General features: G+C 52.9%; 1 protein-coding gene across 1 annotated transcript in view; it reads right to left on the bottom strand.

Moving 5' to 3' along the window:
• Nucleotides 1-185: 185 nt before the first annotated feature.
• The window catches only part of GAB4 (GRB2 associated binding protein family member 4), a 64967-nt gene continuing 52093 nt past the window's right edge, over nt 186-13059 (bottom strand). Inside the window, 5 exon segments of the mRNA XM_030915328.1 lie at nt 186-601; nt 1479-1583; nt 2527-2623; nt 2938-3028; nt 9751-10015. Coding sequence (XP_030771188.1) covers nt 458-601; nt 1479-1583; nt 2527-2623; nt 2938-3028; nt 9751-10015 — 702 coding nt within the window. The 3' untranslated portion in view covers nt 186-457.

Genomic DNA, 13059 nt, shown 5'->3' with positions numbered 1-13059 from the left:
CTCAACTATTGCAATGTCTGATGGCCTTGCCTCTCCCCTGACCAAAAAATGCCAGGGCTGAAAAGGTCCATGTCCACTGTGGCCTGCGGGCCTTGGGTCCCAGGGTCAGCAGGGTAGCTCCTCATGTTCCAGGATTGAGGGGAACAGCCCAAAGGCTAGAGGGAAGAGGCTGAGGACCATGAGCGAGTGTGAGTGTGGAAATCTGTTGGGAGCCCGGGTCTGAGGGGCAGGAAGAGACTGAGGATGCTTGCTGGCCACCGCTCCTAGCAAGAGGGTGAAGGTGGGGACCATAGCCAGCCAAAGGCAGACGTGGGCCCCAAGTAGGCAGAGGATGTGTCTTGATCAGGCCTCTGCTCTCTGGATAAGGGATGCAGTCCCTGATACCACAGAGCTGTAGAGTGTGGAGGAGCAGCTCTGAAGCACTGTCCTGACCCCGCTCTGGTTTTGGTGGCCCAAGTCACAGCTTGGCACCCCTGGGAGGCTCCAAGGACTGCCGCAGGCACATCTGTTCATGCATGGTCTTCTGCAGGGCCCAGGTCTTCTCCAGATCCACCTGGACATAGTCCACCTTCCTGCCGGATGTGACAGAGCCTATGGATGGCTGAGGGACAGAGGGTGGAAGTGGAAGTGGGAGTGTCTGTGAGTTCCTGGTGAGGAAGGACAGGTTGAGGAGGGGGCTCACCCAAACTTTCTCAGGGGGAAAGGAACCTCTGCCTCCTGCTCTCAGCAGCCTGGGGGGCCTGGGCTTTAAAGCCTCAACTCCAGGATAACCTCTCCTGCTGCTGGATGCCACAGCCCTGCCAGCACTTCTCATCTCCCAGCTCGCAGGAAGAGCCAGGCCCTTCTCTGTCCCAAAGATTGGTCAAGGCCTTCCCTCTAAACACTCATCCAGGGCAGGAAATTTCCCAGGTGTCAACAAGCACCAGCCTAGGCCTTTCCAGGGGTGCCTCGGTGAGCCCTGTCTCCCCAAAGGGGGCAATGCACAGAGGTGGAGCTCTCCACCCTGATGTCTAGACAGGCTGGCTACTGTCTAGTAGTAGACAGTGCTTTACAGTCTACTAGTAGGTGTGCTTTCTCGGGAGGCTTTCCAGGGCCCCGAAGTCCCTTCTGAGGCCCCCGCATCCATGGCCAAGCTCTGGAACCCTCCCACACAGTGAGTTCTCCTCACAGAAGAGTTTGGCCTGGAGCCAGGTTGCTGAGTACTGGTTCTCTCCTGATTTATTCCGCAACCTCCACAGATCAGGTCTCCACACAGTCATCTGTCTGTCTCTACAGGGAGTCGGGGCAGGCTGATGAAGGTACCACGCTGAGACGGAAGGAACAGGAGCCCCGAGATCCAGATCAGAGCACCACTGAGCACCACTGGGCTGGGAGTGGCAGCCCAGCAGCCCGGTGCTGCTGGTGCTGAAGGACCTGGCCCCACACTCTCTCCCCCAGGGCCCAAGGACTCTGCCCAACCCCAGCTCCAACCCAGGCACCTTGCTCGGCTGGAAGTCCAGGGCCACATAGTGGATGTTACCAGTGCTCCTTGGCAGGGCTGAACTGCTGGTGCCACCGGAAACAGGAAATGCAGATGCCGGATTCTGCTGTCACAAGGAGGAAAATCCTGCAAATGAGTCTAGGACATAGACAGACGCAGCACCTAGTGGATCACACCTGTGGGTGTACCTGCGAGCCCACTGGGTCCTACTCTGAGCCATGCACTGGGGCACTCTCTGCTCATTCAAACCCTCTCAGCAGTCCTGTGAGCCAGGTGTGACTACTGTGCCTCTCCTTCATACACTAGATGCTGCACCCAATCAGTCCTCTGAAACTCCCACCCATGACCCAGAATGGGTCCATCCTACGAAGCAGCTGCCTCCCCCTCCAGCTCTCAGAGATCGGTAGTGCCCACCACCCCAGGCTGCATGGAGCCTACTCCCTTGGCAGCTCTCCAGGAGACACACGGGGTCCCCCCAGCCTCCTCCCTAGAAGGCTGCCACCTTGCTGGGACATTCCTAAAGTGTGGCTCTGGTGAGAAAAGCGGCCGCCCTGGGCTCTGGGTTTTGGCTGCTTTGCTGGCTGGCTGGCTCATTCTTCCGGTATCTATGCAGCAACTATCAAGTGCTGGTCATGATGCCCTCTTCAGTGCCAATCTAAGGGGTATCCTGCGCTCCACCTGCATCTCCACATATCTCACAGCCCTCACCATGGTGAGGCATGTACATTTGTGTCTCCTCATGGCCAAGCAGACACCTCCAACGCTGCCTCTTCCAGGGCAGGGCACCACCTGTATCACCATCATGAGGGCGAGGCAGGCTGCCTCTGCTCTTCAAGTTCCAGACTTCCTTAAGGGGAAACCATCATATTCCTAACCCTGATGATTGCCTGATATGCCTGCGCTCAAGAAGGCTTGCAACAGGAGACCAAATCACACCTGACTGGGCTGGGGTGAGTCAGTGGGGTAGCTAAGCTGGGAACCAGGGACGTGAGTGTGTGTCCCAGGGGACTCTGATAGGAGCCTTACAGTGACCCCCAAGGACTCACCAGGAAAAAATCTCTCTCTCGAATGTCCTCTGAGTCTGTGCTGGTGATGCTCTGCATGGGGATGGGGTGTTGGGAGGAGCTGGAGTCAAAGGTGTGGCTGTCGTGGGAAGAAGGCAAGGAGTACATCCCGGGTGTGGTTCAGGGCTTCTGTCAGGGCTCTAGCCTCCAGCTGGGCCCTGACTTGAAGCATCCAGACCTCACACTGTTACCAGATCAAGAACTGATAGGGGCAGGGATTATTATTCCCCCTTTACAGATGAGAAGGCCGCCACGCCTCGTGAGACAGAGTCAAGATCAGCTATGTCCAGATCAACATCAGCATCCAGTTTCCTGACCACAAGTCAATGGCCATCCCACTCACTCCTCCACCAACCCGGTCCCAAGCTCCTGTTTCCACTGACAGACACTCACCTGGTCCCAGACCAGGACTCTGAGACAGGTGGCTTGAAGGAGAGCTCACTGATGACCCTGTTGTTTCTCAGGTTGGATGGTGTTGGATTTGCTGGAGCAGGAAAAGAACCGTAAGTCATCAGCCAGGTCTGGTTCCCTGCGACCAGACTGATCCCCACCAGGCATCCCACTCCTTCCCTGAACCCCGTGCTGGGCCAAGGCCACAAGGTGAGGTCATAGCAGCCTGGAACCTGAACTCTAGCTCTTCTTCCTGGTCTACACGTGGAGGGCACAGAGCAAACTTCACTAGACACCTGCTGTGAGCCAGGGTCACTGTGCCAGACACTCTCCTTCCAAACAAACCCAGGAAGTAGGAGTTACTTTGTCCATTTCACAGAGAAGAAAACTGAGGCTCAGAGAACTCACATAACTTGCCAACGTCAGACGTTCCACATCCAGGATCCACCTGACCCCTAAGCGAATGAAGAGTCCCTGGACATTGTCAAGAGATAGAATGGGGAAAGACTTACCTTTCCGGTTAGGCTTGAGGCTGCGGTTGACAGGGGGCAGCTGGACCTCATGTCCCTGGCTGAGGTCTTGGTGCACAGAAAGCTCTGTGAGTGGGGAGCCAAGCAGGTCAGAGCAAACAGGACATGAGACCACAGTGGTGCAGACACCCTGAGAATCACTGCCTGCTTGCTCCACAGCCAGCAGGGTAGGGAAGCCTGGGTTGATGGGCACACAGCTGTCCTCAGAAGCAATGCTGTCCGATAGGCCCACGACTGCTTTTCCTGGCTAGGAAGGGGAAAGTGAAAGAAACACAGCTATCACCAGCAAGAACAAGATAGGAATGAGGATTTCTAGACAAGGCCAAAAAGAGTCATGACTGGATGTTTTGAACGAAACTCTTGATCACCCTGGCTGGGGGCTTCTGTCTTCAGCAGCCACCAGAGGCCCAGAGAGAAGTGCTCAAGCCAGGAACCCCACGCATGGGGCCCCTCTGGGCAGCCTCAGGGGTCAGACTTTGGAGCAGCTTCCATGACACAGTCACACATAAAAGTGGAAGAGTTTTCAATTCTTACAGGTCCTGGGAGGTCAGGGAGCACAGACAAAGAGCGCAAGAGGAGAGAGGGTGGCAACTGGCAGTGTATCTCGCAGAATGGGGTGTGGATCACTTAATTAAGGTCAGAGTAAATGCCTGGATGATCCATTTAAAGGGAGCAGCAAGACAGTGGCGAGCCCAGTCTGCTGGCTGGGGGAGGTGAGTCTAAGTTCCTATCTCTGGCCACTGACTGAAGCCACAGTGGGTGTGACGTAGAACTGGAAACCATCGGGGTGACTAAGTCCTCTGCCTCTGTTCTGAGAAAGTTAAACCTGCATTCACTGTAGATGCCAGGGCAGCATACAATTATAAGCCCTCACTACATGGGGAGGGCTATACTTTGAAGCTATCAGAGTGACCCTGGAAAGACTGTGAAATCAAGGTAGAGGTAAGAAAAAATGAGATGTCTGGGCCCTTCTAGCTCTCAGGACCTCATGGGGTCCAACTACAATTTGTGACAAATCTATAGGATAAAATATCTTTAGTGGCTGGGTCTACTCTGGTTTCTGGATGCTGGACCCAGGCAGAAGGCAGCACAGGCCGTGCACCCTGCAGATGTGGCCCAGCACCCAATGTCCACTCGGGTTTCTGGATACCGGACCCAGGCAGAAGGCAGCACAGGCCATGCACCATGCAGATAGGGTCCAGCACCCAACGTCCACTCGGGTTTCTGGATACTGGACCCAGGCAGAAGGCAGCACAGGCCATGCACCATGCAGATAGGGTCCAGCACCCAACGTCCACTCGGGTTTCCGGATACCAGACCGAGGCAGAAGGCAGCACAGGCCGTGCACCATGCAGATGTGGCCCAGCACCCAATGTCCACTCTGGTTTCTGGATGCTGGACCCAAGCAGAAGGCAGCACAGGTTGTGCACCATGCAGGTGTGGCCTCAAGACCCACCATCCTCCTCAAGTCCTGACTCAGCATTGGCAGGTGTGGGGAAAAGAAAGAGAGATCAGACTGTTACTGTGTCTATGTAGAAAGAAGTAGACATAAGAGACTCCATTCTGCTCTGTATTTGAGATGCTGTTAATCTGTAACCCTACCCCCAACCCTGTCCTTGCCAGAGACATGTGCTGTGGTGACTCAAGGTTTAATGGACTTGGGGCTGTGCAGGATGTGCTTTGTTCAACAAGTGCCTGAAGGCAGTACGCTTGTGAAAAGTCATCACTATTCTCTTAATCTCAAGTACCCAGGGACACATACACTGCGGAAAGTCACAGGGACCTCTGCCTAGGAAAGCTAGGCATTGTCCAAGGTTTCTCCCCATGTGACAGTCTGAAATATGGCCTTGTGGGAAGGGAAAGACCTGATCGTCCAACACCCATGAAGGGTCTGTGCTGAGGAGGATCAGTATAAGAGGAAAGAAGGCCTCTGGGCAGTTGAGCTAGAGAAAAGCATCTGTCTCCTGCCCGTCCCTGGGCAATGGAACATCTCAGTGTAAAACCCGATTGTATGTTCTATTTACCGAGATAGGAGAAAACCACCTTAGGAATGAATTGGGACGTGCTAGCGGCAGTGCTGCTCTTTATGTCTTAAAGAGGCTTATGGAGATGTTTGCATATGCATATCAAGGCACAGCACTTTTCCTTAAACTTATTCATGTCACAGAGATCTTTACTCACATGTCTTTCTGCTGATCTTCTCCCTACTATGATCCTATTTGTCCTGCCACTTCCCCTTTTCTGCCATGGTAAAGATAATGATCAATAAATACTGAGGGAACTCAGAGACCGGTGCTGGCGCGGGTCCTGTGTATGCTGAGCAATACAGAGGGTATTGGGACCCCTGGGCCCACTTTTTCTTTGTCTCTGTGTCTCATTTCTTTTCTCAAGTCTCTCATTCCACCTAACAAAAAACACCCACAGGTGTGGAGGGGCAGGCCACCCCTTCAGGCAGGTCAGCATCTTAGACCCTGATCAAGGCAAGGATCATATCAGATGTCTTGGTCCTGGAAGGTGAGGTGTGGGGCGAGGTGCACTTCCGCAGACAAGGAGATTCCTCTCCCCCAACGGCTGTGATTACCAGACAAGGTATCAGGGAGGTACAGGGAGCTTGGGGCTCACTCAGGCTTGTGCGTGACCACCAAGCTGCAGGCAGAGCTGCCACAGAGTTGTGCAATGCAGCAGACCTAGGTACAGCCTTCCTCCAGCTCCTGCCCCATCTGCCCTCTGCCTTGGTTACCTAATTCCCACCATCTTTATAAGGGGCCTGAAGCCAGGCTTTGTTGCTTGTCTGACACCTTGGAGAACTGTGGTTACCCTTTCCAGGTGGCAGCCTGGAATCCATCCACCTCACCTGACTCTGAGTACTGCCCTTGCCTTGAGGCTCACATGGAAGCACCCCTTCTCCAGAGGATCTCCTGGATAAGGCTGCTGAATCAGATCACCCACCACCCCAGTAGCCTGTCCCCTCTGCCTACCCATACCAAAGGCTCACAGGGAAGCACTCCTGCTCCAGGGGACCTCATGGGTTACAGCACCTGCTTAGAGCACCCAGAACCCCAGCATTCTGCACTCTCTGCTACCCACAGGGCTGGTGAGCCTTGTGATCCCATCTACTTAAGTACTCACTTCCTTCCAGACCTGGATACCTGTATCTCACTTATCCAAAAACTGAACCTATGAATCTGAACTGAGGGAAGAACCTAGGCAGGCTCCTAGGAGAGAGATGCTGTCACCCTTTGGGGAATGTGCTTTTAGTTCCATGGAGTGTGACCTTTAGCTCCCTGAACCAGCCTGGGGACCCCTGGCTCAGTCATACTCACCAGGAAAGAACTGACTCCCTCATGCATGCACTCAGCAGGCCGGCCGACATTCCCTCCACCATGCTGGGGGTACTTGCAGGAGGAAGCTATGACAGAGGAAGGAGATCCACATGTATCACAGCTGATCCACGTGTTGATGCCTCCCACACCCTCCCCAGTGCTGCTCAGGGTCTCACTGACGCTCCAGAGGACACGACTCTCAACCCCAAATGACAAGGTGTTACCTCTAACACATCCTTGCTCCCTACCACAACTCCTCCTGGGTTTCCAGGTCCAGCTCCAGTGTTACCCACAGAGTGTCTCTCCTAGACATCTACCCTCAGGACACACTTCTCCTTGAACTCCTACAGCACCCACCACCCATCCCCTTCACCCACCTGCCACCTCCAGGAACAGTAAAGAGGGCTTGTACTGACTTCTGCGTGTCGGTTTCATTTCATTTTATACATAAATGTGAGCTCTGAACAGCAAACCTGTTTTATATGTCTCTATCATTTCAATTTCACAGCACAAGGGCCTTGCTCAAATTGCTGAAACACTGAAAAGACTGCAAAGAGTTCTAACCCAGGATCCAGGACCTCAGGGTGAGGCTCATCTTTGCCACTTCTGACTTGCAACCCTGAATAAGCCTAAGTACCATGGGCCTCATATAAAACAGAGAAAACAAGGCTTTGCTCCACCAAACTCTCTCATAACAGGAAGAACAAACAAAGGCTTTGCAAGATGTAAGAATGGATGCAAAAGGAAAGGAGTTACTATTGATCCATTTTTTTTTCATTGAGGAGAGGAGGTTATATGCAGATATAAAATACTCTCAGTGGAAAACAAAAGACAAAAATATGTAGGTATTTCAAATACAAGTTTAGACTTCAAAGAGATCCAAGTATAGGCTGGAAAATATTTTGAAGATCTCATTTTGTTTCAACTGTGAGTCCACACTGGTTTGGCTCTAGTCTGGACTGATCTCCTCAATTTCTATTTTAAGTCTTTGCTTTGATTTACACATACATACACGATTATTTAGAATTCCAAACCCATAATGTGCTGCACTGCAACGAAGAATGTTCTGTCTCCCTTAGTGGAGGCGGAGTCTGCCACAGTCTTGCCACTGTGGGTGTCTACTAACAGCCTCCAGTGCTGGGGGACCCAGCGGTCAAGGTCCAGACAGGAGATGAACTTGACTATCAGTGACCTGAGTGGCTCCCAAGTCTTCCTTGGCCATGGGAGACCAAGGACAAGCTAACCACTGACAACCCGGTGCCACCTCCCCTCTCCCTCTAATTCTCGGTGAGGGCTCATACTGACCTTGGTGACATCGGCTGTTGTCCATTGCAGGAAGGGTATTCCGCCTGGGGATGGCAGCGTCAATGGACCACCTGCTGCTTTCACTGACTGAAGGTCTCTGCTGAGGGCTGCCCCACTGACATGCTTCTGCCTGACTTGCCTTGGGCAGGGGAAGGGAGCCAATGGGCCCAGGAGTGGCCACGGCCGTGGCATAGAGGTTCCTGTCTAATGTGACTGTCCCAGGGATCTGGTGCCCTGAGAGTAGGATGGCCGGAACACCACTAGTGTTCACCAGGTGGCCCCCAAACTCCTGGCACAGGGTGCTTCTGGGTGCCTTGAAGGGGTACACACCCTCATTATCTGCCTCAGAGCCTGTGAGGCTGCCTCTGGTGTGGCCATGGGAGGCCAGGCTCCAGGGGGTTCTGTGGGTGCTGCCTCTGAATTCTGTATTGTGCTGGCTCGGCTTGGAAAGGCTATGGAAGCCATGGATGTGACCGCTGACTCCATCGACACTGTCTTCACTGTGCTGGGCAAGATTTTGCACGGCTGTGCTTCTCCTCATGGGGAATGGGGCCCTGGAGCCCTGGGAGAAGCTGGCACTCCTAAGACAGAGAAAGGAGGGAAGGGGCAGGGGTGAGAGGAGGCCAGGACTGCCCCAGTGAGGCAGGCGGGGAAGTTCCCAGCCCCATGTAGTGAGATGATATGGAGAAAACACAGGAAGAGGAATTGGGCAGACTGAGGTTTGTCTAGTTTGGGAGTTCACTACCTTGTGGCCTTGAGCATTTTCCCTTTCTGAATTAGTATCTCCATCTATAAAATGGCAATTAAAAACTCACTTTGCAGGTTGCTTAGAAATCAGACTCTATAAGAAGGCAAGGAGTACATCCTGGGTGGGGCTCAGGGCTTCTGTCAGGGCTCCAGCCTCCAGCTGGGCCCTGACTTGAAGCATCCAGACCTCACACTATTACCAGATCAAGAACTGATAGGGGCAGGGATCATTATTCCCCCTTTACAGATGAGAAGGCCACCACACCTCATGAGATGCAGTCAAGATCAGCTATGTCCAGATCAACATCAGCATCCAGTTTCCTGACCACAAGTCAATGGCCATCCCACTCACTCCTCCACCAACCCGGTCCCAAGCTCCTGTTTCCACTGACAGACACTCACCTGGTCCCAGACCAGGACTCTGAGACAGGTGACTTGAAGGAGAGCTCACTGATGACCCTGTTGTTTCTCAGGTTGGATGGTGTTGGATTTGCTGGAGCAGGAAAAGAACCGTAAGTCATCAGCCAGGTCTGGTTCCCTCCGGCCAGACTGATCCCCACCAGGCATCCCACTCCTTCCCTGAACCCCGTGCTGGGCCAAGGCCACAAGGTGAGGTCATAGCAGCCTGGAACCTGAACTCTAGCTCTTCTTCCTGGTCTACACGTGGAGGGCACAGAGCAAACTTCACTGGACACCTGCTGTGAGCCAGGGTCACTGTGCCAGACACTCTCCTTCCAAACAAACCCAGGAAGTAGGAGTTACTATGTCCATTTCACAGAGAAGAAAACTGAGGCTCAGAGAACTCACATAACTTGCCAACGTCAGACGTTCCACATCCAGGATCCACCTGACCCCTAAGCGAATGAAGAGTCCCTGGACATTGTCAAGAGATAGAATGGGGAAAGACTTACCTTTCCGGTTAGGCTTGAGGCTGCGGTTGACAGGGGGCAGCTGGACCTCATGTCCCTGGCTGAGGTCTTGGTGCACAGAAAGCTCTGTGAGTGGGAAGCCAAGCAGGTTAAAGCAAACAGGACATGAGCCCACAGCGGTGCAGACACCCTGAGAATCACTGCCTGCTTGCTCCACAGCCAGCAGGGTAGGGAAGCCTGGGTTCATGGGCACACAGCTGTCCTCAGAAGCAATGCTGTCCGATAGGCCCACGACTGCTTTTCCTGGCTAGGAAGGGGAAAGTGAAAGAAACACAGCTATCACCAGCAAGAACAAGATAGGAATGAGGATTTCTTTTTTTTTTTTTTTTTTTTTTTTTTTTGAGACGGAGTCTCGCTCTGTCACCCAGGCTGGAGTGCAGTGGCCAGATCTCAGCTCACTGCAAGCTCCGCCTCCCGGGTTCATGCCATTCTCCTGCCTCAGCCTCCCAAGTAGCTGGGACTACAGGCGCCCACCACCTCGCCTGGCTAGTTTTTTGTACTTTTTTAGTAGAGACGGGGTTTCACTGTGTTAGCCAGGATGGTTTTGATCTCCTGACCTCGTGATCCGCCCGTCTCGGCCTCCCAAAGTGCTGGGATTACAGGCTTGAGCCACCGCGCCCGGCCAGGAATGAGGATTTCTAGACAAGGCCAAAAAGAGTCATGACTGGATGTTTTGAACGAAACTCTTGATCACCCTGGCTGGGGGCTTCTGTCTTCAGCAGCCACCAGAGGCCCAGACAGAAGTGCTCTAGCCAAGAACCCCATGCATGGGGCCCCTCTGGGCAGCCTCAGGGGTCAGACTTTGGAGCAGCTTCCATGACACAGTCACACATAAAAGTGGAAGAGTTTTCAATTCTTACAGGTCCTGGGAGGTCAGGGAGCACAGAAAAAGAGCACAAGAGGAGAGAGGGTGGCAACTGGCAGTGTATCTCGCAGAATGGGGTGTGGATCACTTAATTAAGGTCAGAGTAAATGCCTGGATGATCCATTTAAAGGGAGCAGCAAGACAGTGGCGAGCCCAGTCTGCTGGCTGGGAGAGGTGAGTCTAAGTTCCTATCTCTGGCCACTGACTGAAGCCACGTGGGTGTGATGTAGAACTGGAAACCATCGGGGTGACTAAGTCCTCTGCCTCTGTTCTGAGAAAGTTAAACCTGCATTCACTGTGGATGCCAGGGCAGCATACAATTACAAGCCTTCACTACATGGGGAGGGCTACACTTTGAAGCTATCCGAGTGACCCTGGAAAGACTGTGAAATCAAGGTACAGGTAAGAAAAAATGAGATGTCTGGGCCCTTCTAGCTCTCAGGACCTCATGGGGTCCAACTACAATTTGTGACAAATCTATAGGATAAAATATCTTTAGTGGCTGGGTCTACTCTGGTTTCTGGATACCGGACCCAGGCAGAAGGCAGCACAGGCCGTGCACCATGCAGATGTGGCCCAGCACCCAATGTCCACTCTGGTTTCTGGATGCTGGACCCAAGCAGAAGGCAGCACAGGTTGTGCACCATGCAGGTGTGGCCTCAAGACCCACCATCCTCCTCAAGTCCTGACTCAGCATTGGCAGGTGTGGGGAAAAGAAAGAGAGATCAGACTGTTACTGTGTCTATGTAGAAAGAAGTAGACATAAGAGACTCCATTCTGCTCTGTATTTGAGATGCTGTTAATCTGTAACCCTACCCCCAACCCTGTCCTTGCCAGAGACATGTGCTGTGGTGACTCAAGGTTTAATGGACTTGGGGCTGTGCAGGATGTGCTTTGTTCAACAAGTGCCTGAAGGCAGTACGCTTGTGAAAAGTCATCACTATTCTCTTAATCTCAAGTACCCAGGGACACATACACTGCGGAAAGTCACAGGGACCTCTGCCTAGGAAAGCTAGGCATTGTCCAAGGTTTCTCCCCATGTGACAGTCTGAAATATGGCCTTGTGGGAAGGGAAAGACCTGATCGTCCAACACCATGAAGGGTCTGTGCTGAGGAGGATCAGTATAAGAGGAAAGAAGGCCTCTGGGCAGTTGAGCTAGAGAAAAGCATCTGTCTCCTGCCCGTCCCTGGGCAATGGAACATCTCAGTGTAAAACCCGACTGTATGTTCTATTTACCGAGATAGGAGAAAACCACCTTAGGAATGAATTGGGACGTGCTAGCGGCAGTGCTGCTCTTTATGTCTTAAAGAGGCTTATGGAGATGTTTGCATATGCATATCAAGGCACAGCACTTTTCCTTAAACTTATTCATGTCACAGAGATCTTTATTCACACGTCTTTCTGCTGACCTTCTCCCTACTATGATCCTATTTGTCCTGCCACTTCCCCTTTTCTGCCATGGTAAAGATAATGATCAATAAATACTGAGGGAACTCAGAGACCGGTGCTGGCGCGGGTCCTGTGTATGCTGAGCAATACAGAGGGTATTGGGACCCCTGGGCCCACTTTTTCTTTGTCTCTGTGTCTCATTTCTTTTCTCAAGTCTCTCATTCCACCTAACAAGAAACACCCACAGGTGTGGAGGGGCAGGCCACCCCTTCAGGCAGGTCAGCATCTTAGACCCTGATCAAGGCAAGGATCATATCAGATGTCTTGGTCCTGGAAGGTGAGGTGTGGGGCGAGGTGCACTTCCGCAGACAAGGAGATTCCTCTCCCCCAACGGCTGTGATTACCAGACAAGGTATCAGGGAGGTACAGGGAGCTTGGGGCTCACTCAGGCTTGTGCGTGACCACCAAGCTGCAGGCAGAGCTGCCACAGAGTTGTGCAATGCAGCAGACCTAGGTACAGCCTTCCTCCAGCTCCTGCCCCATCTGCCCTCTGCCTTGGTTACCTAATTCCCACCATCTTTATAAGGGGCCTGAAGCCAGGCTTTGTTGCTTGTCTGACACCTTGGAGAACTGTGGTTACCCTTTCCAGGTGGCAGCCTGGAATCCATCCACCTCACCTGACTCTGAGTACTGCCCTTGCCTTGAGGCTCACATGGAAGCACCCCTTCTCCAGAGGATCTCCTGGATAAGGCTGCTGAATCAGATCACCCACCACCCCAGTAGCCTGTCCCCCTGCCTACCCATACCAAAGGCTCACAGGGAAGCACTCCTGCTCCAGGGGACCTCATGGGTTACAGCACCTGCTTAGAGCACCCAGAACCCCAGCATTCTGCACTCTCTGCTACCCACAGGGCTGGTGAGCCTTGTGATCCCATCTACTTAAGTACTCACTTCCTTCCAGACCTGGATACCTGTATCTCACTTATCCAAAAACTGAACCTATGAATCTGAACTGAGGGAAGAACCTAGGCAGGCT

This window comes from Rhinopithecus roxellana, chromosome 13 (genome assembly GCF_007565055.1).
Source record: "Rhinopithecus roxellana isolate Shanxi Qingling chromosome 13, ASM756505v1, whole genome shotgun sequence".
In the NCBI taxonomy this organism is placed as follows: domain Eukaryota; kingdom Metazoa; phylum Chordata; class Mammalia; order Primates; family Cercopithecidae; genus Rhinopithecus; species Rhinopithecus roxellana.
This window is presented reverse-complemented; position numbering and strand designations above follow the sequence as displayed.